The sequence below is a fragment of the Schistocerca nitens genome, chromosome 7 (genome assembly GCF_023898315.1).
Source record: "Schistocerca nitens isolate TAMUIC-IGC-003100 chromosome 7, iqSchNite1.1, whole genome shotgun sequence".
Lineage (NCBI taxonomy): Eukaryota > Metazoa > Arthropoda > Insecta > Orthoptera > Acrididae > Schistocerca > Schistocerca nitens.
Window position 1 is genome coordinate 191,855,721 of NC_064620.1, and position 24,827 is coordinate 191,880,547.

General features: G+C 38.4%; 1 protein-coding gene across 3 annotated transcripts in view; it reads right to left on the bottom strand.

Annotated features, from left to right (window-relative positions):
* Positions 1-21,347, bottom strand: part of LOC126195071 (DNA-dependent metalloprotease SPRTN-like) — a 98,580-nt gene extending 77,233 nt beyond the window's left edge. For 2 of the 3 annotated variants that reach the window (XM_049933522.1, XM_049933521.1), the window contains exons 1-3: positions 20,979-21,347; positions 5,942-6,001; positions 1,857-2,083 (exon numbers count right to left, since the gene is read on the bottom strand). In XM_049933522.1, coding sequence (XP_049789479.1) covers positions 1,857-2,083; positions 5,942-5,995 — 281 coding nt within the window. In that variant the 5' untranslated portion in view covers positions 5,996-6,001; positions 20,979-21,347. The remainder of the gene's footprint in view (positions 1-1,856; positions 2,084-5,941; positions 6,002-20,978) is intronic. The other variant, XM_049933523.1, reaches the window with a different exon arrangement.
* Positions 21,348-24,827: the final 3,480 nt, after the last annotated feature.

A 24,827-nucleotide genomic window follows, 5' to 3' on the forward strand; every position in this document is an offset into this window, starting at 1 on the left:
TGACTTACGACTGGGAGAACAGTGCGCTAACCCCATGTCCTTCCATACTCACATGCAGTGATGCCTGTAGGCTGAGGATTACACGGCAACCTGGCCTGTTTGGGCAGAGTTTAGTTTTTATTCACCTTCCCTACAACTGACTTTACATTCATGTTCCATTTCATGTTGTTTTGGAACATTGCATCTAGATATTTAATTGACATGACTGTGTCAAATGGCATACCACCAACACTGTAATCAAACATTACAGGATTATTTTTCTCGAATGGTTCAAATGGCTCTGAGCACTATGGGACTTAACTTCTGTGGTCATCAGTCTCCTAGAACTTAGAACTACTTAAACCTAACTAACCTAAGGACATCACACACACATCCATGCCCGAGGCAGGATTCAAACCTGCGGCCTTAGTGGTTGCGCGGTTCCAGACTGTAGCGCCTAGAACCGCTCGGCCACTCCGGCCGGCATTTTTCTCACTTATCTGCATTAACTAACATTTTTCACATTTAGAGCAAGCTTCCATTCATCAAACCAAATAAAAATTCTCCATATCATCCCATATCCACCTACAGTCACACAAAAATGGCACTTTCCTGTACACTACTATGCCAGCAGCGAACAATCGCAGATTGCTGCTCATCCTAACCATCAGACTGTTTAAGTATATGAGAACAACAGCAGTCCAATTATATTTTCCTGGAACATCATACCTTTGTGTCTGATGAATACTTGCCGCCCAGGGCCATGTACTCAGTTCTGTTACTTAAGAAGTCTTGTAGCCACTCGGATCTGAGAAGCTATTCTGTGTGCTTGGACCTGAGTCACTAACAGTCTGTAGTGTGGCAGTGAGTCAGATGCTTTCCATAAATCTACAAAAATCAAATTCGCCTGTTGTTATTTCATCCTTGGTTCACCGGATATTGGGTGAGAAAAGAACATGCTAAGTTTCATGTGAATGATGCTTTCTAAATCCATATTGATTTGTGGATATAAGTTTCTCTCTCTTAAAAAAAATTATTATATTTGTACTGACAATATGCTCAATAATTCTGCAGCAAACCTATGTTAAGAATGTTGGTCTATAATTTTTTCGATGCAGTCTTTTACCCTCCTTATATATGGGAGTAACCTGGCCTTTTTTATAGTCAACTGAGACTTTCTGCTGGCTGTGTTGACCCTGAAAAAAGTTTCCTTCTGCACTGATTGACTTTGATTTTAAAATACTGAAAAATTAATTTTGCTAAAGCAGACATTCTTTTTACAGATCATTTGGGGAAAATCCATGAAAAAAAAGGGGGAGGGATGGAATGCATTAAAGTTCATCCAAGTATTGCTCAGAATGCCAATTAAAGAGAATTTATCATGAAATACAGTTTCACTATGTTGCAATGGAGAAACTTTTTTCAGCTAGCAACACAAAATTCTGTATAAATGGGATGCTGAAATATTAATGTCATAATAACTGTTTGTCCTTTAAGTTCCAAGTATGTTCTGAACTAACAAATGTTACAACATTATTAACTAAGAGTGTTGGGAAAACACACACTACCCCTACCCCCCCCCCCCACCCCCCCTCTGCTGACTTATCATATTTATACTGGCACATACTGCAAGTGGCATTTGTACTGTTTCTTTCACTTCTCCTGTCTAAATATGACAAACACATAATTACCTACTCCCATTTGAAAGAGAATACATCTTCAATACATATTAAGCTACTCTAACAGGCTGTTTTGCTGTCTTGGAACAAGAAAGTGAACTCAGTCATAGCAATATAGTATTTTCTGATATTTTTTAAATTTACAATATAACCAACCCAGTGCTTTACATAAGTACAAAGAAGAAAAATATAACTTACGAAGTCATCCTTGGGCTCCATCTTACTTCAACAGCATAAAGTTTACCCCAAAAGAAGCGTGAGTTGAACTGCAAAAACATTGCGTGAACATCTGGAGTTGGATCAATATACTCAAAAGATGGATCTATGAGTGTCATTGGTTTTTTGTTTGGGTCCTCATTTTCACTTTGTTTTCGATTCTTCCACCGGTGTGTAGATGAGTCATCAGGTAGATCCATTATTGATGGCTGCAATCAAAATGAAAATTATGTTCACTATACATGCGTACATACATAAGAAAAGCTTCAGATAGATGATGGTAAGACATAATGTAAACAAGAGATAATATAGACAGTTACTGGTCAATTTCTTTGTCTACCAAAGTTTTTGAAAGTTTAAAAAAGCAATGTAAAGGAGAGCAGTGGCACATTTCAGTACACATAATCTGCCGTCAGGTCCAGAAAGGAGTATCCATAGAAAAGGTTATTTGTTATTCCATGTGTGGGGTACCAACATGCCTGGACAACACATTGAGGGTAATAGGCATTTCCTCAGATTTCATAAACATATATGATTGTGTGGACCAACCAATAATTGTACACAAGTTGGAACATCATGGAATTAGGGGAAAACCTCAAAACGGTTTACTTCATATCTGGAAAGTAGAAGCAGAAGGTTGTCTACTAGTGTCTGAAAACAGGGAGAGGTTTAATCTGGCTGGGATCATGTGCACCACAAGGTTCAGTTCTGCATGCAATGCTTTTCTTGATATACAGGGTGATCAAAAAGTCAGTATAAATTTGAAAACTTAATAAAGCACGGAATAATGTAGATAGAGAGGTAAAAATTGACACACATGCTTGGAATGACATAGGGTTTTATTAGAGAGAGAAAAAAAAAGTTCACAAAATGTCCAACAGATGGCACTGGACAGCAAAACTGCTACCGTGACGGGTGAGAGATACGCTGATGTGTTACAGAATCGCATCATCCCCAGCCTGGCTGATAAACACCTGCTGGAACGTACGATGTTTATGCAGGATGGCGCTCCATCCCATATTGCTAGATGCGTGAAAGATCTCTTGCGCGTGTCGTTTGTTGATGATCGTGTGCTCAGCCGCCACTTTCGTCATGCTCGGCCTTGCAGGTCCCCAGACCTCAGTCCGTGCGATTATTGGTTTTGGAGTTACGTGAAGTCGCAAGTGTATCATGATCGACCGAAATCACTAGGGATGCTGAAAGACAACATCCGATGCCAATGCCCATCATAACACCGGACATGCTTTACAGTGCTGTTCACAACATTATTCCTAGACTACAGCTGTTGCTGATGAATGATGCTGGACATATTGAGCATTTCCTGTAAAGATCATCATCTTTGTTTTGTCTTACTTTGTTACACTAATTATTGATATTCTGATCAAATGAAGCGACATCTGTCGGACATTTTTTGAACGTTTGTATTTTTTTTGTTCTAATAAAACCCCATGTCATTCCAAGAATGCGTGTCAATTTATACCTCTCCATCTACATTATTCCGCGATTTATTCAGTTTTCAAATTTATACTGACTTTTTGATCACCCGGTATATCAATGACATGCCACTAAACACAAAAGATGACACAAAAACGCAGATGAGAGGTGTTATTGTGAAAGACGTGGACTGTAATGAAAATGACATAGCTAATAGAGTAGTCAGTAACATTGCACATGGCTTTTAGGTAACAGATTAATGTTTAAATGTATCAAAACACAATGTACACCATATCTGACATGTGACATGGAACTCTTATAAAATTGTGACTTCACTGTCAGAAGCTGGCTATACAGACAGTGAAGACATCCATTTAAAATTTTTAGGTCCGAGGCTGGATGGAAGACTTTCATGGAACTATTATGTGCAAGGTATTGTGCAGAACCTGAATAAAGTAATCATCACTCTCAGAATGATTCCCACTGTCTCTGACGCTGGAATATTAAGGCTTCTCTGAACTGCTTACTTTCTCTCTATTATCTCACACAGTATTATATTTTGAGACAACCCTGTGCTCTCACCAAGAACATTGTTAATCCAGAAAGAGGCAGGCAGACTGATCTGCAGTGTCAGTTCACAAAATGTGTATAGGCCAATGTTCAGATGCCTCAGAATTCTAACTCTTCCATCTCTGTATATGTATTCCACCATCAGATATGCTGTTGGCAACAGTCACTCTTTCAGAAGAACCTGTAATATTTGTTCAGTGAGCACTAGCCTGAGAAATGACCCACATATGGGTAACACTCCCTTAAGAACTGTAAAGAAATGTGTGCACTATTCTGCTGCAGGTTTCATTTTTAACAGGCTTTCAACAGGGGAGGGGGGTAAGGCCAGATACAAGTAGGACTTGCACACTAAGGGTTTCACACAAACTTAATTATGTATACAGACAGTTCATACTTCCGGGAATAGAGTATATTGATGAGTTTTGCCTGTTATTGACACTGATACTGTCATATCGGTCCCAGTGATTCCAAGATTTTCAAGAGTGTTTTAATTTCAAGTTTGAAGTCATAACGAATGACAAACGAAATATATTTTTTGTATGATGTAAAAAAAAAATTAACAATTTTGGTTTTTTCTCTTTAGTTTTACTGTGAAAGCTTGCTTCCTGCCAAAATTCATGATTCTAGGTCAATGAGAAGTTCCCTATAGGTTTTGACAAGGTTTTTTTTTTTTTTGTTTGTTTTTGACAAATGCCTACATCTTCTGACTGAATTGATTTAGAAATGTAAAATTTTTACACAGCCAAGGCACCATTGACCTCAATATGTGACATAAATTTGCTCTTGATTCATCTACTTGTTCCTGAGAAAAAGGGTTCATAACAGTCGGACAGACATAAAGACAGACAGACAGACAAAGTGATCCTAAAAGGGTTCTGTTTTTACAGACTGAGGACGGATCCCTAAAAATCAAAGTGTTAAACCCAAAGTCTTCAAACCTAAGTTGAAAGATTTGCTAGTGATGCTCTCCTTCTACACTGTACAGAAGTCCCTCGCAATAGTTGATAACTTTTCACTGTGAGATGCTATTTTTTCATATACTCTCATTATTATTGGGTTCATTAGTTCTTTAGTCCTTTTGTTTAAAAATTCTCTAATCAGCATTCTGTAAACTATGTACTGACTCATTCCATGACTAGGCAGCTTTGACTCACATGGGCCCATGGAACTTAGTAAATAAATGAATATATAAACAGCTTTCTTCTGACTTATTTGACAAGCCAATAACAGAAACTCTCTTTTCATCTGAAAAAGTGGGGGAACAGTAATTACTCATGAAGAAACTTAAAGTTATTCAGACAGGTCAAAGGATGGGTTCAGATTTGGGAACAGGGAAATAGTGAAGAAAAATGCAGGCTGGTACAAAATTAGTACACTGTATTCCTAGACTGTTTTTTCCTACCTGCACCATATCTACTGTTAGTGTTACAAGCAAAGTGTATGGCACACACAACACACTTCAGCTTCTCATTAATTCAAATATTACAGAAAATCTTACACTAGAGTTTGAAACACTCAGCTACCCAAAAATTATCCAAACCAAACTAAAATACTACTTTTTGAAATAATGGGTTCCATAGCCTTATAAATGAAACCAAAAGAGATTGAGAAACTAAAGACAGGAATTTGCCTAAGATGCATGGTTGATGAATAGAAAATGTTTTGACCCTTGTACATGAGTACTGAAATATTATTAAAGGAATCTTGATATCAGTTGTTAAATATATGACTGTGAGGTACAATTTGTGCGACATAAAAAACTATATTCATGAAGACTAAAACAACCAAAAAGTATACCACTGTTGGATCTCACTACAGCGAAACTGCCTTCAAAAAGAGAAATTAAACTACACGGTGATGCAAAACCTTGACAACTTACATAGGGGGTGAATACTAAATACTGCATACAGCTGCATATTTGAACAGCCACTTACCTGCCTTTAATATTACTGACATTTTCTTCATTACACAGTATAAAGTTGCAATACAGTAACATACAATTTTGGAACACACTTGAATTACACAATTCCATAGAATGGAAGGTAGGGTAAATGAAGCCTTACTTGTCTGTTCATATCCTGCAGTTGCAACTGTAGTGCCAAGTCATCATCAAACATAATGATCTGAAATTAAAATCAGAGAAATAATGTCTTTTATGCTGATATTTTAATACAAAAAGCAACAGTAATTCACTGAATTGTCAGTCAACCTTCCAGAAATTAATTTAAAAATGCAGCAGAACACCACAACATGATGTGGATATTACACTATTATTGAAATAACTTTGATTTAAACTTGAGTGCGGGGATGATACGTAATTACCCATGTTTTAAAGGGTGTATTCTGACAAGAGAATATCCCAGTTACATTCTTGTAAAATATGTCATTTATATTACTACTGTCATTTTTTATATATGAGCCTATATCTACACTGAAGAGCCACAGAAACTGGTACACCTGCTTAATATTGTGTAGAGCCTCTCAAGCATGCAGAAGCGCCACAAGACGATGTGGCATGGACTCACCTAATGTCTGACAGCATGAATCCTGCAGGGCTGTCCATAAATCGATAAGAGTACGAGGGGGTGGAGATCTCTTCTGAACAGCATGTTGCAAAGCATTCCAGATATGCTCAATAATGTTCATATCTGGGAAGTCTGGTGGCCAGTGGAAGTGTTGAAACTCGGAAGAGTGTTCCTGGAGCCACTCTTAGCAATTCTGTTCGTGTGTGGTGTCGCACTGTCCTGCTGGAATTCTTCAAGTCCGTTGGAATGAACAATGGAGATGAATGGATGCAGATTATCAGACAGGATGCTTACGTATGTGTCACCTGTCAGAGTCGTATCTAGGCATATCAGGGTTCCCATATCACTCCAACTGCACACGCTCCACATCATTACAGAGCCTCCACCAGCTTGAACAGTCCCCTGCTGACATGCAGGGTCCATGGATTCATGACGTTGTCTCCATACCTGTACATGTCCACCCACCTGATACAATTTGAAACATGACTTGTCTGACCAGACAACAGGTTTCCAGTACTCAATAATCCAGCATCAGTGTTGATGGGCATAGGAGAGTTGTAAAGCTTTCTGTCGAGCAGTCATCAAGGTTACACGAGCAGGCCTTTGACTCCGAAAGCCAATATCGGTGATGTTTTGTCGAATGGTTTGCACGCTGACACTTGTTGATGGCCTAGCAGTGAAATATGCAATAATTTGCAAGAAGGTTGCACTTCTGTCATGTTGAATGATTGTCTTCTGTTGTTGTCAGTCCTGTTCTTGCAGGAACCTTTTCTGGCTGCAGCAGTGTCAGAGATTTGCTGTTTTACCAGATTCCTGGTATTCACAGTACACTCATGAAATGGTTGTACGGGAAAATCCCCACTTCACCACTACCTCAGATAAGCTGTGTCCCAGCATCTGTTCGCCGACTATAACACCACATTCAAAACTCACTTAAATCTTGATCATTGTAGCAGCAGTAACCGATCTAACAACTGCACCAGACATTTGTTGTCTTATTTAGGCATTGCCGACCACAGCGCTGTATTATGCCTGTTTACATATCTCTGTCTTTGAATATGCATGCCTATACGAGTTTCTTTGGTGCCTCATTGTATGATGCCCTATATATAAGTTCCCTCTGCCGGCCTCAAAATAAAGTTCCCCTCTCCTCTGTACACGTAACACTGATAGCTACAGTTATATATTAATACAGCAGACTTACGTTTCTTCTGCACATGTAACAATTACAGTGTTTGAACTTTAAAAATTAATATTGTAAGTGCAATGGCACAGGATCCAAGTCACATAGCTTTCGATGCACAATAATATTCACTGTAAATGATTTTAAAATATTGTATGTTTAAGTTATAATTAGAATATTAATAATAGAAATAATAGATTCATATTAAAAATTAATGTGGGAAATTATATTTGCTATATGTCCCCTCATTCGGATCTCTGAGCGGGGACTACTCAGGAGGACACTGTTATCAGGAGAAAGAAAACTGGCATTCTACGGATCAGAGTGTGGAATGTCAGATCCCTTAATTGGGCAGGTAGGTTAGAAAATTTAAAAAGGGAAATGGATAGGTTAAAGTTAGATATAGTGGGAATTAGTGAAGTTCTGTGGTAGGAGGAACAAGACTTCTGGTCAGGAGAATACAGGGTTATAAATACAAAATCAAATAGGGGTAATGCAAGAGTAGGTTTAATAATGAATACGAAAATAGGAGTGCGGGTAAGCTACTACAAACAGCATGGTGAACGCATTATTGTGGCCACGATAGATACGAAGCCTATGCCTACCACAGTAGTACAAGTTTATATGCCAACTACCTTCGCAAATGACGAAGAAATTGATGAAACGTATGATGAGATACAAGAAATTATTCAGATAGTGAAGGGAAGCGAAAATTTAATAGTCATGGGTGACTGGAATTCGATAGTAGGAAAAGGGAGAGAAAGAAACGTAGTAGGTGAATATGGATTGGGGGGAAGAAATGAAAGAGGAAGCCACCTGGTAGAATTTTGCAAAGAGCATAACTTAATCATAGCTAACACTTTGTTCGAGCATAATGAAAGATGGTTATATACATGGAAGAAGCCTGGAGATACTAGAAGGTATCAGATAGATTATATAATGGTAAGACAGAGATTCAGGAACCACGTTTTAAATTGTAAGACATTTCCAGGGACACATGTGGACTCTGACCACAACTATTGGTTATGAACTGTAGATTAACACTGAAGAAACAGCAAAAAGTTGGGAATTTTAGGAGATGGGACCTGGATAAACTGATTAAACCAGAGGTTGCAGAGAGCTTCAGGGAGAGCATTAGGGAACGACTGACAAGAATGGGGGCAAGAAATACAGTAGAAGAAGAATGGGTAGCTTTGAGAGATGAAGTAGTGAAGGTAGCAGAGGATCAAGTAGATAAAAAGACGAGGGCAAATAGAAATCCTTGGGTAACGGAAGAGATATTGAATTTAATTGATGAAAGGAGAAAATATAAAAATGCAGTAAATGAAGCAGGCAAAAAGGAATACAAACGTCTCAAAAATGAGCAGGGATGGCTAGAGGACAAATGTAAGGATGTAGAGGCACATATCACTAGGGGTAAGACAGAAACTGCCTACAGGAAAATTAGAGAGACCTTTGGAGAAAAGAGATCCACTTGTAGGAATATCAAGAGCTCAGATGGAAACCCTGTTCTAAGCAAAGAAGGGTAAGCAGAAAGGCGGAAGGAGTATATAGAGGGTCTATACAAGGGCGATGTTCTTGAGGACAATAAGAAATGGAAGAGAATGTAGATGAAGATGAAGTAGGAGATATAATACTGTGTGAAGAGTTTGACAGAGCACTGAAAGACCTAAGTCTAAACAAGGCCCCGGGAGTAGATAACATTCCATTAAAACTACTGACAGCCTTGGGGGAGCCAGGCCTAACAAAACTCTACCATCTAGTGAGCAAGACGTACGAGACAGGTGAAATACCCACAGACTTCAAGAAGAATATAATAATTCCAATCCCAAAGAAAGGAGGTGTTGACAGATGTGAAAATTACCGAACTATCTGTTTAATAAGCCATGGCTGCAAAATACTAACACAAATTCTTTACAGACGAATGGAAAACCTGGTAGAAGCCGACCTCGGGGAAGATCAGTTTGGATTCCATAGAAATGTTGAAACATGTGAGGCAATACTGATCCTACGACTTATCTTAGAAAATAGATTAAGGAAAGGCAAACCTACATTTCTAGCATTTATAGACTTGGAGAAAGCTTTTGACAATATTTACTGGAATACACTCTTTCAAATTCTGAAGGTGGCAGGGGTAAAATACAGGGAGCGAAAGGCTATTTGCAATTTGTACAGAAACCAGATGGCAGTTATAAGAGTCGAGGGGCACGAAATGGAAGCAGTGGTTGGGAAGAGAGTGAGACAGGGTTGTAGCCTATCTCCGATGTTATTCAATCTGTAAAGGACACAAAAGAAAAATTTGGAGTTGGAATTAAAATCCAGGGAGAAGAAGTAAAAACTTTGAGGTTTGCCGATGACATTGTAATTCTGTCAGAGACAGCGAAGGACATGGAAGAGCAGTTGAACGGAATGGACAGTGTCTTGAAAGGAGGGTATAAGATGAACATCAACAAAGGAAAAACGATAATAATGGAATGCAGTTGAATTAAATCGGGTGATTCTGCAGGAATTAGACTACGAAATGAGACGCTTAAAGTAGTAAATGAGTTTCGCTATTTGGGGAGCAAAATAACTGATGATGGTAGAAGTAGAGAGGATATAAAATGTAGACTGGCAATGGCAAGGAAAGCGTTTCTGAAGAAGAGAAATTTGTTAACATCGAGTATAGATTTAAGTGTCAGAAAGTCATTTCTGAAAGTATTTGTATGGAGTGTAGCCATGTATGGAAATGAAACACAGACGATAAATAGTTTAGACAAAAAGAGAATAGATGCTTTTGAAATGTGTTGCTACAGAAGAATGCTGAAGATTAGATGGGTATATCACATAACTAATGAGGAAGTAGTGAATAGAATTGGAGAGAAGAGAAATTTGTCGCACAACTTGACTAGAAGAAGGGATCGGTTGGTAGGGCATATTCCGAGGCATCAAGGGATCACCAGTTTAGTATTGGAGGGCAGCGTGGAGGGTAAAAATCGTAGGGGAGACCAAGAGATGAACACACTAAACAGATTCAGAAGGATGCAGGTTGCAGTAGGTACTGGGAGATGAAGAACCTTGCACAGGATAGAGTAGCACGGAGAATTGCATCAAACCAGTCTCTGGACTGAAGACCACAACAACAACAACAACAACAACAACATGATGTCTCTCACTACAGCCATATGGTGTCTGAACATGTTTACTTTGCCAATTTGGTTTTTGAGGTCAAATAAGGTTTTTCAACTGTCACTAGATTCTAGGCATCCATAAGGTATGTGATCAACTCTTGTGACCGCAATTATTCTAAACATTGTTTACATCAAGGCTTCTTACAGTCTTAATGTTACTTCTCTGTACCACAGATATGATGCGAAGATATTGTTAAAGTGAAATGTGTTATCAGGGGCAGTAGCAAAAAGACTACAGTGAGCAAGACAAGAGTTTTATTGAGCCAAACAGGGTCACAAACCTGCGGAAAGACTTTTTGTCACAAATAATGTTCAAACTTAAGTTCAAACTCAAACAATTTGGCAATTTTACAACACTGTATCATCACTGACAAGTACATTATTTTGGTACCACATCAATAACGGAAGTATGAAGGTTTTACATGGCCAATGAATTTAATGAGGGCCTCTCAAATGCAGCACTTCATATGTCCATATGGCAGTATTGTTCTCAGCAAACACATTTGGTATATTGTTTCCCGTGGGTGTAGTAATGCATATTCTCAATTCCAACAATGTCCAAATAGGCCTGAGAAAGATGACTGGATCATATTTTTAGACACACATACCATTTTGACAACAGTACTTTATAATTTTTCTCACACTGCAATACAGTGAGACAGGCATGAAGACCACCATGCTCATGTGGTTGATTTGAGCAAACATAGTCTGCTGTTTTCCACTTCCTATCATTTACTTTTCCACCGACACAAAGCTCTTCTGTCAGACTATGAGATGAGGTGTGCAACAGAACTGCACCTTGATGCACAACAGCATCTCTTCATGCTTCTTTGGCTGCTTTGTTGGCTGTGGCATTTCTCTCTACACTAACTTGTCCAGGTACTAAACAGAAGACCACCTCCTTGCCTTGGTGTTGGATCTATTGTAAAGTGCTATGGATGATTGGAATCTATCACTCTACCAGAAATGTGTGTGTTGGATCACTCTTAGTACACTGCACGAGTCAGAGCAAATGCTAAACTCTATACTATGATGCCCTTGTTCCACTAAGGTGCCATAATAATTTGTAAAGTGCTCCACAAGGTATCCTGGAGAATCCCCACCAGGGAAAACAGTTGTACAACAGAGTGCACTCCCTTGCTGGGTGCCATCTGTGTACTGCAGTGATAAAACTGTGCTACACATTTAAAATTGAAGAAAGCAGTGTTGTAAAAATGTAATTCTGGGTACAATTTTCTTGTACTGTGTCTACCTCAATATCACTTTGGGCTTCTCAAGACACCAAGGCATAAATATGCTCCATCCCTGGCTGTGTATTCAGAGGTTTGATATATCCAGATTTATGAGGCAGTCAACAGCATGTATCCTGAATGGTTTGGTTACATGGGGCCGATTCCTGAACAGCCACTTGAAGTTGGGGTGGAGTGCCATACTACATGATAATGACAGAGACAATACTATGATTTTCAGGGCCTCACAAGCCAAGCACCACCAAATATGGAGTGGTGATTCACCAGCCTCTCCACACCGACTCTGAACTTGGCTTGTCTGGTAGGCTCCTGTTGATATCCAAATGCCCTCATGCTGGACAGAAATCTAACGTCTTGAGGTAGGAAGTACTCGATGATTCACAAACCACACTGCTGTAATTTTGCTGTAATCTGACAAATGCCCCAGAAAACTGCAGAAAGTGGGACATGTCAATTCCCCATACCTTTCTGCTGGGTCATTTCTAAATATTCAATGATTTGATCCCCTTTGTTCGTAGGGCTTTCAGGTGCAGGAGCCAGCTTAGTTTCATGTCAAATAGTAGGCCCAAAAAGTGCACATTCCCCTTAAAATTTATAATATTGTCCTTCATTGTGAATTCTGGTTGGTTAAAATTTCAATGAGCATGGTTAAAATACGCACATGTAGTCTTGTTTGGTTATTTTGGCAATCACCCAAGTGGCTAAGCCAAGAGCAAAACTCACCATGAAACACAGTGTCCCATTACTATGCTCCAATGGTGGTAGCACACATCTACTCAGAGCTCATGGAGTGGTGACAGTGACCTACCTACAGGTGAGGAACTCGATATTTACAAAACCTGTAACCCATGTGACACAGATAACACAGATAACTTATAAGATGCAACAAGCATTCATTATCTTCAAATAACGAAAAATCCAGGATGGGGAAGGGGGGAGGGGGGGAGGGGGGGATGGCAATTTGGGAAGATGTGCAGAGTCTCCTGAACTTCTGTACAGTGGGCTTTGTGAAAGAATAGAAGACAACTGCAAGTTACTATTTTGTTCACCTCCAGGTGGTTGCACTGCCCTTATTTGTTGTTGTTGTGGTCTTCAGTCCTCAGACTGGTTTGATGCAGCTCTCCATGCTACTCTATCCTGTGCAAGCTTCTTCATCTCCCAGTACCTACTGCAACCTACATCCTTCTGAATCTGCTTAGTGTATTGATCTCTTGGTCTCCCTCTACGATTTTTACCCTCCACGCTGCCCTCCAATGCTAAATTTGTGATCCCTTGATGCCTCAAAACATGTCCTACCAACCGATCCCTTCTTCTAGTCAAGTTGTGCCACAAACTACTCTTCTCCCCAATCCTATTCAATACCTCCTCATTGGCTACGTGATCTACCCACCTAATATTCAACATTCTTCTGTAGCACCACATTTCGAAAGCTTCTATTCTCTTCTTGTCCTAACTATTTATTGTCCATGTTTCACTTCCATACATGGCTACACTCCATACAAATACTTTCAGAAACGACTTCCTGACACTTAAATCTATACTCGATGTTAACAAATTTCTATTCTTCAGAAAAGATTTCCTTGCCATTGCCAGTCTACATTTTATATCCTCTCTACTTCGACCATCATCAGTTATTTTACTCCCTAAATAGCAAAACTCCTTTACTACTTTAAGTGTCTCATTTCCTAATCTAATCCCCTCAGCATCACCCGATTGAATTTGACTACATTCCATTATCCTCGTTTTGCTTTTGTTGATGTTCATCTTATATCCTCCTTTCAAGACACTGTCCATTCCGTTCAACTGCTCTTCCAAGTCCTTTGCTGTCTCTGACAGAATTACAATGTCATTGGCGAACCTCAAAGTTTTTATTTCTTCTCCATGAATTTTAATACCTACTCCGAATTTTTCTTTTGTTTCCTTTACTGCTTGCTCAATATACAGATTGAATAACAGCGGGGAGAGGCTACAACCCTGTCTCACTCCCTTCCCAACCACTGCTTCCCTTTCATGTCCCTCAACTCTTATAACTGCCATCTGGTTTCTGTACAAATTGTAAATAGCCTTTCACTCCCTGCATTTTACCCCTGCCACCTTCAGAATTTGAAAGATAAACTATAAACTATTATTCAACAGTTGAATGGTTACAGTGTCAGGATATGTTATAGAGACACACAATTCTAGATTGACAAATGTTCGAAACAGATATGAAAATCAAGGCCAAACTTAAGTTAAAAACAACACGTATTAATATGTATTTTGTGCATGTTTCTGGAAATAACTGAGAAATTCTTACTGTAAATGAATGGGCCATTTGCCAGATGTTTATCTTGAAGTGGGGCATGTAGTTGATTTTCATTTATACTTCAGATTTTTTTTAAATTCAAAATAGTTTTTCAGTGTAGAGTATCATGGTACCATAAACGGTTTTTCAGTGTAGAGTATCATAGTACTGAAAACATTCAACTGACTCTTTAGTTGGAGACGTAAGTGCAATGCAGCCATCTACACAAGAAAACATTTTCAGAACTGAAAATGGCAAGAGACAGTATAATGTTTTAAAACTATGCATTTTTACACTTTGTTTTCAATTTTAGTTTTGCTATCCATGAGACATTTTGTCTTATTACACAAGTTATAAAAGATTGTCATGGTACATGTGAACAAGTTTAGAAAAGCACACATATTGCCAGTGTTATTGTTACTCTTTCTGAACTGTCATCTCTTATTTACAAGATGTTTCACAAGATAATTGCAATTCTTCACATCAAATACTGAACTCAAAGCAGTAGCTGCTATATTCATTAGTCCAAAACTGATTTGGTGTATCTCTGCTTGTTAGTCTATCCCATGTAAATGTCTCTTTTTCCTTCGCTGGATTCTTGATCTGAGTGAACCTGATGACAGACTACACTCAGTCCTTGGTTTCTCAGTACAATTTTCACCCCTCCCCACCATCTCCTCCACCTGCTATCACGTGAAATTAGTTGCACACTGATGACTCAGAATGTGTCTCATCATCCTATCTCTTATTTTAAGTTATCCACATGATAATGGACAAGTACTACACCTTCTTATGGACACTTTTATGCAATAAAACTATTGTTGTTGTGGTCTTCATTCAGGAGACTGGTTTGATGCAGCTCTCCATGATATTCTAGCCTGTTCAAGTCTCTTCATCTATAAATAACTACTGCAACCTACATCTTACAGATCTGTTTACTGTATTCATCTCTTGGTCTCCCTCTACGATTTTTACACCACACACTTCCCTACTATACTAAATTCATGTTCTTTTGAAGTCTCAGAGTGTGTCCTATCAACCACACCCTTCTTCTAGTCAGGTTGTGCCAAAACTTTCTTTTTGCATCAGTTCTATTCAGTACCTCATCATTCATTTTTTGATCTGCCTATCTAATCTTCAGGATTGTTACATAGCACCACATTTCAAATGCTTCTATTCTCTTCTTGTCTAAACTATTCACTTCCACACATTGTTACACTCCAGGCAAATACATTCAGAAAAGTTTTCCCAACATTTAAATCTACAATCAACGTTAACATATTTATATTCTTCAGAAGCATGTTTCTTGCCATTGTCAGTCCACATTTTATACCGTCTCTACTTTGGTCATAATCGGTTATTTTGCTGCCCAAACAGCAAAACTCATCTACTACTTTAAGTGTCTCATTTCATACTCTAATTCCCTCAGCATCATCTGATTTAATACTCTGTCTCACTCCCTTTTCAACTACTGCTTTCTATTCATGTTCCTCAAGTCTCATATAACTGCCATCAGGTTCCTGTACAAGTTGTAAATAGCCTTTTACTCCCTTTATTTTAAATCTGCTACCTTCAGAATTTCAAAGAGTATGCCAGTCAACATTATCGAAAGCTTTACAAATGCTATAAATGTAGGTTTCCTTAACATTTCTTCTAAGATAAGTCATTGGGTCAATATTGCCTCACATGTACCTACATTTCTTCGAAATCCAAACTGACCCTCCCTGAGGTCAGCTTTTACTAGTGTTAGTATTTTGCAGCCACGACTTATTAAACTGAGAGTTCAGTAATTTTCACACCTGTCAGCAACTGCTTTCTTTGGAGCTGCAGTCGTTACATTCTTCTTTAAGTCTGAGGTCTCAACTGTCTCATAAATCTTGCTCACCAGATGGAAGAGTTTTGTCATAGCTGACTCTTCCAAGACTATCAATAGTTCTAATGTAATGTTGTCTACTACCGGGACCTTGTTTCGGCTTAGGTCTTTCAGTGCTCTGTCAAATTTTTCTCGCAGTTTCATATTTCCCATCTCATCCTCATCTACATCCTCTTCTCTTTCTATAATACTGCTTACAAGTTCATCTCCCTTGTATAGATCATCTACATATTCCTTCCATCTTTCAGTTTTCCCTTATTTAATTAGGACTGGTTTTCCATCTGAGCACTTAATATCCATACAGCTGCTTCTCTTTTCTTCAAAGCCCTGGATCCTACAGCAGGTGTGGGGATTCCATACAGCTGCTTCTCTTTTCTTCAAAGCCCTGGATCCTACAGCAGGTGTGGGGATTCTCTACCTAATGGCAGCACTGTGATGTCGCACTGAGGCTATAGCTACAAGTATACCCAGTGTGCAATTGTGAGTTGGATCGGTGAACAATCATGAAATCCTGTGTGTGTCATGTCTGACTGTAATTTATTGAGCAAGTCTATTGTGTTCATGAATACCAACACACCACATCTGCACCCATGCAGAATACGCAGACATGTTGTTTGTGTACAGATACTCTAATGGCAGTGCTCATGTGGCTGTGACAAAATACCAGAGACGTTTCTCTGATCGATGAACCCCCTGTGCCATTGTATTTGTCAGGGTTTTTCAAACATTACCTGAACCAAGAACTCTACCCAGTGTACACGTAATGTCAGAATGTGAGACTGTTCAGCCAGTTGAGGGGGCAGACATGATTGCATTGGTACAACTGAGTCCCACCACCAGTACACAGTGTATTGTCCATCAACTCAAAATTCTACTTAAACACAAGTGCAGTGTGCATTACATGTGCAGCCTGTGCAACATCTGCATCCTGGTGACTAAGTAAGCAGACAATAATTTTGCGAATGGTTGGCTGTACACAGGTATGTCACACAGTAGATTTTATTTACAGATGAGGCTACATTTGCATGCAATGTTAGTTATTATGAACAGCTGCAGTTACCATACATTGATGCAGGAGAACCCACATGACACTATAGAAAGAAGATTCCAAGTAGTTCTCAGTGAATGTCTGGTGTGGTATGACTGATGACCTGATGGTAGGGTCTGTGTTCCTACCAAATCACATGATAGCCACAGCATGTACATATTTCCTGATTGAAGACATACCTGCACTTTTGGAAGACTTTACATCAGAGCAACAACAGCAAATGCACCTGCAACATGATGGATTACCTATTCACTGTACCAGACAAGTATCCCAGTATCTGAATAACACACTTCCTCAACAGTGGATTGGTCATGGCAGGCTCATTAACTGGCCTGACAGATAACCCAACTTAACTACGTCAGACTTCTGTTTATGGGGCTGGTTAATGGAGGATGTGTGCGCTACGAAGGTGGATACAAGTGAAGAACGTGCCTCTCACATCGCCGACACTGTTGCTCACATTAAAGTCCACCAAGATAATGTTCAGTGTGCAACACAATGCACCCTCCTATGCTTTGAGAAGTGCATTGCGATAGGTGGGGGATTTTTGAACATCTCTTGTAGGATGGATCAATTATCTGTCCACCACTGCACCTACACAGCATTTATGTAAGCAACAGTCACATTTCCATTCACAATCATTCATCGATGTGTGTAGTGTGGACCTTTACAGGACTTTTTCTGTTTATTTCACCTATAGAATCACCTCACAAATTATGTGACATTCCTCCTGAATCTTACTTATTTTCTAAGAACTATTGATTGCTTATAATATAACCTGCAGTTTACTGTCATAAGTTTAAGTGAATAGCTAAAATTGTAAAACAAATGAAACTAAATATTCTTACCCTAATGACACACAGAAATAAACAAATATACATTGTAACAACATATTTCAATTAAAACATTTTTTTTCCTGAGAGCACATATACTTTTATTCTAACAACATAAAATTTTACGTTTTATCAACATAATTTGAATTAATATGCAAAATTTTATCTTCATGACCTAAATATACCTTTTTCTTTCTTTTAAGAGTGTGTTTTTAGCTAAATGGTTTCTTCTACAGTTACACTAAAGGATGCCTTTTAACGGTAAATAACCTCTTATAAATGTTTTTTCTATCAATAATGTTTTTAATTTAATTTTGAGTATATGTATATTATTAATTTCCTTTTTTATATCGAGGGGAAACACATTGTACTCGCATACTGTTATACCTGATTCAGTAACTCCCCTACGTACTGGCAGGAGAGTTGCAGAGCCTTGGTGTAAATTTTTCACCTGTCTTGTGCTGTTGTTGTTGTTGTTGTTGTTGTTGTTGTGAAGGGGCACACTTTCTGTTGGCTACAAACGTAATCAGTGTGTATTTATACTGACCTATCACAGCAAATATTCTGAGAGATTTGAGGAGATCCCAGCTGTTTTTCTGTTAGAGACCCCATATATTAATCTCACTGCCCATTTCTGAAGTTTGAAAAATTTTTCAACTCTTGTGGCATTTCCTGAGAAGATTATAGGCCTACCACAGGAGAGTATAGAATAGAAACATGCCAGATATGGCAACAGTATTATTTATCTGTCAACAAAGTGAGAAATGGTTCATAGTGCGAAGCACGCTGAGCTTTTCAATTTGCTCTTTCCACCTTAGGTGACTGCCTAGTCATTTTCAATGTGTGGTTTCATAAATTTTCTTACTGTTAATATCCAATTCAAGAACTTGAAGTTTCTTTATTTGCTAACTGAAACTATATCATACTAGTTCTTGAAAAATTTATGGTTAGGCTATTTGTTGTGAACTATTTATGTACATGGTTGGTGACTGTCAGAGCTGTGTCCTACATTGTGGTTGGACCATTTGATCAGAATACTTGTATAACCAGTAAACGCGACTATTTTTGCTCTGGCATTAACTGTAATTGGTAAATCATTAACAAAGAACAAGAAAATCAGTGGCCCATGGATTGAGACCTGTGGTACTCTGTATTTTACATTTCCTCAGTCTGAGTTTATTTTTACACCTGCCTCCATTAAGACAGCTCTGTCTTCTGTTGTTTAGAAGATTCTAGCCAAGTGAAAGGTCAGTCTTTGGTTCCATAGTGTGGAGCCTTTTTAGCACTGTGATATGATCTGCACAGCTGAATGCCTTAGCAAGGTCACAAAAATTCCCTATTTGGTAACTTATAAAATTTAGTTTACCTAGACTTTCATCTGTTTCCAGTACACTCAATACAGCACACACTGTGGGAAAACCCTTATGAAAGCAAAACTGTGTAGGTATCAGCAATCCACTTTGTACACAGTTGCTATAAATCCTATCTACATTGTTCTCTCAAATACCTTTGAGCACACTGGCAGCAAAGAGATGAGCAAATAGTTGGTTATTACAACCCTTGCTCCACTTGTGTGAACTGGCATCACTGTCACCTGTTTTAGTCCCTCTGGAAATACCTCACTTTTAATTGATTAGTTACACAAATAGTAGAACAGGTGACTAAATCTGACCATGATTTTAAAACACCACTTGATACACTATCAAATCCAGAGGATTGAGAACTCTTAAGTAATTTTATGATTTTTTCAGTTTTTGAGTAGTTGTGTTTTTGAAACGAAGCGCTACATTTCATATGATCTGCATGTGTTTCATGGTTTCTATAAGAGATTGTGTATTATGGTTCGGCTACCTCCTTTTTTTTTGTTTTGCCACCATGAGAAAAAAGTTGATTGAAATCTGGGGCTGCAACGTTTTGATTGTTCTTGCCCATACCATTACCACAGGAATGTGCTATCCCTGCTTCTTCTGATTTTATATTCCTATTTGTCTCACTTTTTATGATGTTTTTACTTTATTGTATGAGAAACTATATGTGCTGTAGGAGCATAATTCATTTTATTAACAAACAAGATACACAGAAAAAAAATCCAGTAGCTATTTCACAAACATTGCAATTTCCCACTGATGTATGCCTACTGGAATTGATAACACTAGCATAATTTCCAAAATCAATTGGTTATGCTTATAGTGTATTGAACATAAGGTATTTATATGGCTCCAAAATAATGGTGGAAGTTAACCATAGACCAAGTTGATAATTCTGTCCAAATAATTTCTCTTCTTATGAAAAAGAAAGCAATACATAAAAACTGAAGATCTTTATTCAGTATTTGCTACTAGTTCCAAAAACTGGTATCAGTTTAAATCTCGAACTACACGTTTATCTATAAATATCAAAGGGTATGCAAGTAGGCCTAGTTAAAACCAACCTATATAGTGAATGTGATGCACAAATACCGATGTAAGGGTTGTCATTTGCCACACAACAGCTAAATAATGTAAATTAATATAAAGCTTTCGAAGGTATCTGTATCTGTCCCAGTGGTGGAGCAGTCTTCAAGTGAAAATATAAAGATGGTGAGTAAATTTGCTTAACTACTTCTTCACGTCCACAGTAAATAGCACCAGTACTACGATATTGTGATGGGGATATATGGCTTGACACTTCATCCATATGTTTCAAAGAGCCAATGCATTTTTTTTAAATTAATTATATTAGCCTGTTATTTTTGTGGGCGAATGTTTGTACTTTTACGCTATCAAAGCTGACGGGAACAACACATATTACATCGATCAAATGACCTGGATACATGTAGAGCTCACAATAGAAGGATTCTTGCAAACATGGATCTTCTATGCGTGAAACAGTACGCGCAAGTTTAAAGTGTGGAAGCTAGAAGGGCAAGACAAAATGACAAACTACGACGTTTACCTTGTATGGCTCCCGAACCTGCGGGTGTCACGAAACGAGAAGCACTTGGGCCTTGGCGTCTAATGACATCAAGTAAACAATAAACTCATGGAATTGTATTTTAACCTTTCTTCTATTCAGCACTCCTCGCACATATTTTTCGGCTATTTCATTTCTCGGAACACTTCTTTCAATTTAGAATCCATCAACTCCCTAGGCATTTATACCCATACAAACAGCACTTTTACGTTACGGTTCTCCGGTTTTCACTTTCTCATCACTGACAGTCACGAAAATCATCCGAACCGCAGTTCTGGCACAACACACACCTAACCAATGGCAGGCCAGATTGTCGCAGCCAATCGCTTGCGGCACTAGCGCACTTGTTTTGAAGTTATCCTGTGTTTCTGTCTCGTATTTGTTCGGTCATCATCATGTGCTCGTGAGTTGTGAAGGATCGCAAAGAGTGTAATATGATAAGTTTTGGGGAGATCAGTTCACACGAAAAAGAGAATGAAATTCTTATAAGTGTTTTATATTAGTTTTTTCTTAGTCTCAGAACATTTTCATTGTTTCTAGAACTACCATCATGAGTAAATTTCTTTTCAACGGGAATACTGTCATCATGGAAAACATTCGTTTATGATGTGCTGAGAAGGGAAACTGATGAGAAATTGGAGGAAGTAGATTTCATGATAGACGCTAAAATGAGCATGATTTTAAGCAGTGGGTGTGCTGCTGACATAAAAGTCACCCAAATACAAACACTCCTTCGAAGCTGACAGTCACTATCATGGCCTGAAGACACGATGTAGACAAAAATGGAAATGTGATTCCTTTCCTGAAATGCCTTCACAAGTTTAACACTAAATCACAACCACAGTTCAGGAGTTTCTGCGTTCTGGAGGTTAAGAGAACCATTAAGTGACACGACGGACAAGTTGTTTAGTCTATTAACAAAGCTGCTAATTAGCTTAAGCACTCGATGCTATCGAAACTGGAATCAGTGATATGAGCCAAACTACTCTTTAGTACCCGAGTTATAACTGAAGACATGCCCGGAAAAATGGGCTAAATTTCAAATCTAAAAGCTTAGAGATAAGTGTTGCCATCGGTTACTGGGTATGTGAACTATCACAATGGAAAATTGACGTTAGTCTAACCCTTAGGTGATATTTAGGGGTGAGTCTAATGTCAATTTTAATGGTTCCCGTACCCAGAAACAGATGGCAACACTTATCTCTAAGCTCTTACATTTTTGAGTTAGCCCGTTTTTCCGCGCATGTCTTCAATTGTTGGTATCATTGGTCAGCCCCGGATCTACGATATTTCCGAACCGGGGCGAAAACTTGATATTGGCGCCCTCCCTCGAGCGTTAATATCGGTATGTTCATTTTGTAGCGCACGCCTTTCTGAAGAATTTGATACGTAATGTAAGACAAATTATTTGGTCTTAAGTGTGCCGAAATGCAGTGCCACGCCTCTTTACACAGTCTTCTTCTATCGCACTTCACTGTATTTAGCTCTAGGGCAGCGGAAATTAAAATGTCCTGTGGTGTCTCTCCTGTTCCCAGTCCGCCGGTTTGACAACCTACCCTCTTAAAATAAAAAATCACAATTAATACTCGGTGGGATTATTTGTGACGGGGAGAATAAGAACTCTTCAGAAAATTTATACCGTACTCCTTATTGCCTATTAGATAATAACTTTCTCTTTTGTGCGAGATAAAATTAAATACAGGAAACATAAAAGCAGTAAAGACGAGAGACAAGCAAAACATTTATTCAATCCTTAGGTCCCAGCATTATTTTCTCTCTAATCCTGCTAGTTTTACTCAGCGTGCTTTTCTTTCTGCGAAAGAACCTGTTACCTCATTAAAGTTCGTCAAAAGTTTTGCTACATGAAAAATCAAGATGTCGTTGTCTAATACTGAAAAAGCTATTTATACAAATAGTACCCAAGACTGGTGTGGTTCCTCGATTTGATTATGACTGTGTTGTCACTGTCTGTTAGATTGTAATATTTTAGCAGTTGTAACGCACGTCAAATAAGAGGGACTGTTTTGACGCAAATGGTCATTTTTATCTACCTCATTTACATAAATAAAACAGACAGAATATATTTCAAGAACTACCAAACTGAAATACCTATTGGGTCTTCTAGAAGCAAAAAGCTTTATGTTAGGAAATAGTTTTACATTTCATTCATATGCTCCAGTTTTCTCAGTCATGAGATCGAAAAGTAGTAGCATGAAGAAACGTTTATATAAATTTGGTGTTAGCGTATTCTTTCATATAACTTGTGCGATGACCCCGTTTCTTCTCCTTCTTCGCTCTAACAAACAATCTTGTCATCTCTAATTCTGTAACTATTCGTGCCATTGTCAAAAGTTATTCTACGGTTAACTTCACTAACCCTGCCAGAATCGCAGGTTTGGTTACACCGCGTTTTTTTCTCCGGCTAGGCGTTAATACGTGTTCGTACAACGTGTTCTATCCCGAGAATAGAATTAAGCGGCTGATAACTTGGGACTGTACAACTGACCCTTAGCATTGGAGCGATCCGGCAAAAATTTTCTGTCAAAATACACCGAGAGAATAATATGTAATCTTTCTTACCTGTTATTCTTGTTAGTCGTTTATTTCTCCCCTAGTAATCTGAATGTAAGGACTTCGCTAACAATTAAAACGACGCTCATCATTCGCACACCAAATCAGCAACATTAATAAACAGCGATAGACATTCACCCGTTCGAATTTACTCAGCTCACCTCAGCTCGTATAATGCCGTCCCCTTTTGTGTGCGGGTAAGTTTTTTATTTCTAGATACGACAAAATTCAGATATATCAAATTGGAATGTGTTCAGAAATGTTCAAAAATCAACAGGGATGACTTTCAAAATCACATGTACAATCGATGAACCAATGTGCGCTGGATGCAAAGCGCTTTGTGAAACATGGGTTTTTTTCTTCAAGAATATGAATTTGGCGTCCTCTGAAACTGCCGCCCCGGGCAAAGACTTCGGTTTGCCCCCCTCCCTGGGTCTTTCCCATGAGAACATTATACCCCAAGGAAAGCAGTGTACATTTTGTCATGATTTTTAAAATATAATTTTTGCCCAAACAGAAGAGAAAGCTATAAGAACTTATCATGGATCGAGTAGTCATCAAACAGAAAATGTTCCTGATTACTCACAAAACTTGGAAAATTACTGGAGAAGACAGAAACTGTGAGTTTTGTCGTATCAAAATGGCTTACTTGTGCAAGACAACCACACAAATAATTTCTCTGAGGCACTGATGACAATTATAAGGGATAAAATATTTGAACAAGGGAGATTCTTGAATGTTGTATGTATGTTTGATTTCATAACAATGAAATCATCTTGTATTTAGAGAGAAGATTGCTTGATACAGCCAGTAATAGCAAAGGCATTGTGTTTCCAATAGGCCAGTAAAAGTATCCACAAGAGGTATTAAACAAAATCAAGAAGATAAATAAAAATGTTTCGTTTGTTTCATGTGAGAATCAAAACAATCATCGATACATTGTTAACACAGGTGTCCTTATTTGCACATGTTCAGAAGGAAACTCAGGAAAAACATGTAAACACATAGATTGGACAAGTATTGTTTCATCTTCAGAAAAATACTTGGAGGTCATACTAACAGGCTACAAATGCTCTGTTATCTATTAGCCACAAATTAACCTCCTGCAGGATGGCTTGGAACAAAAACTGGCATTTCAACAGACTTGAATGCTGTCAAAAATGCCAGAACACAAATTTTAATTGTACCAGAAGTAGAAGAAAGTGTGGAAGATTCCCCCCCCCCCCCTCCCCCACTTCAAATTGTTTGGGCAGACTTGAC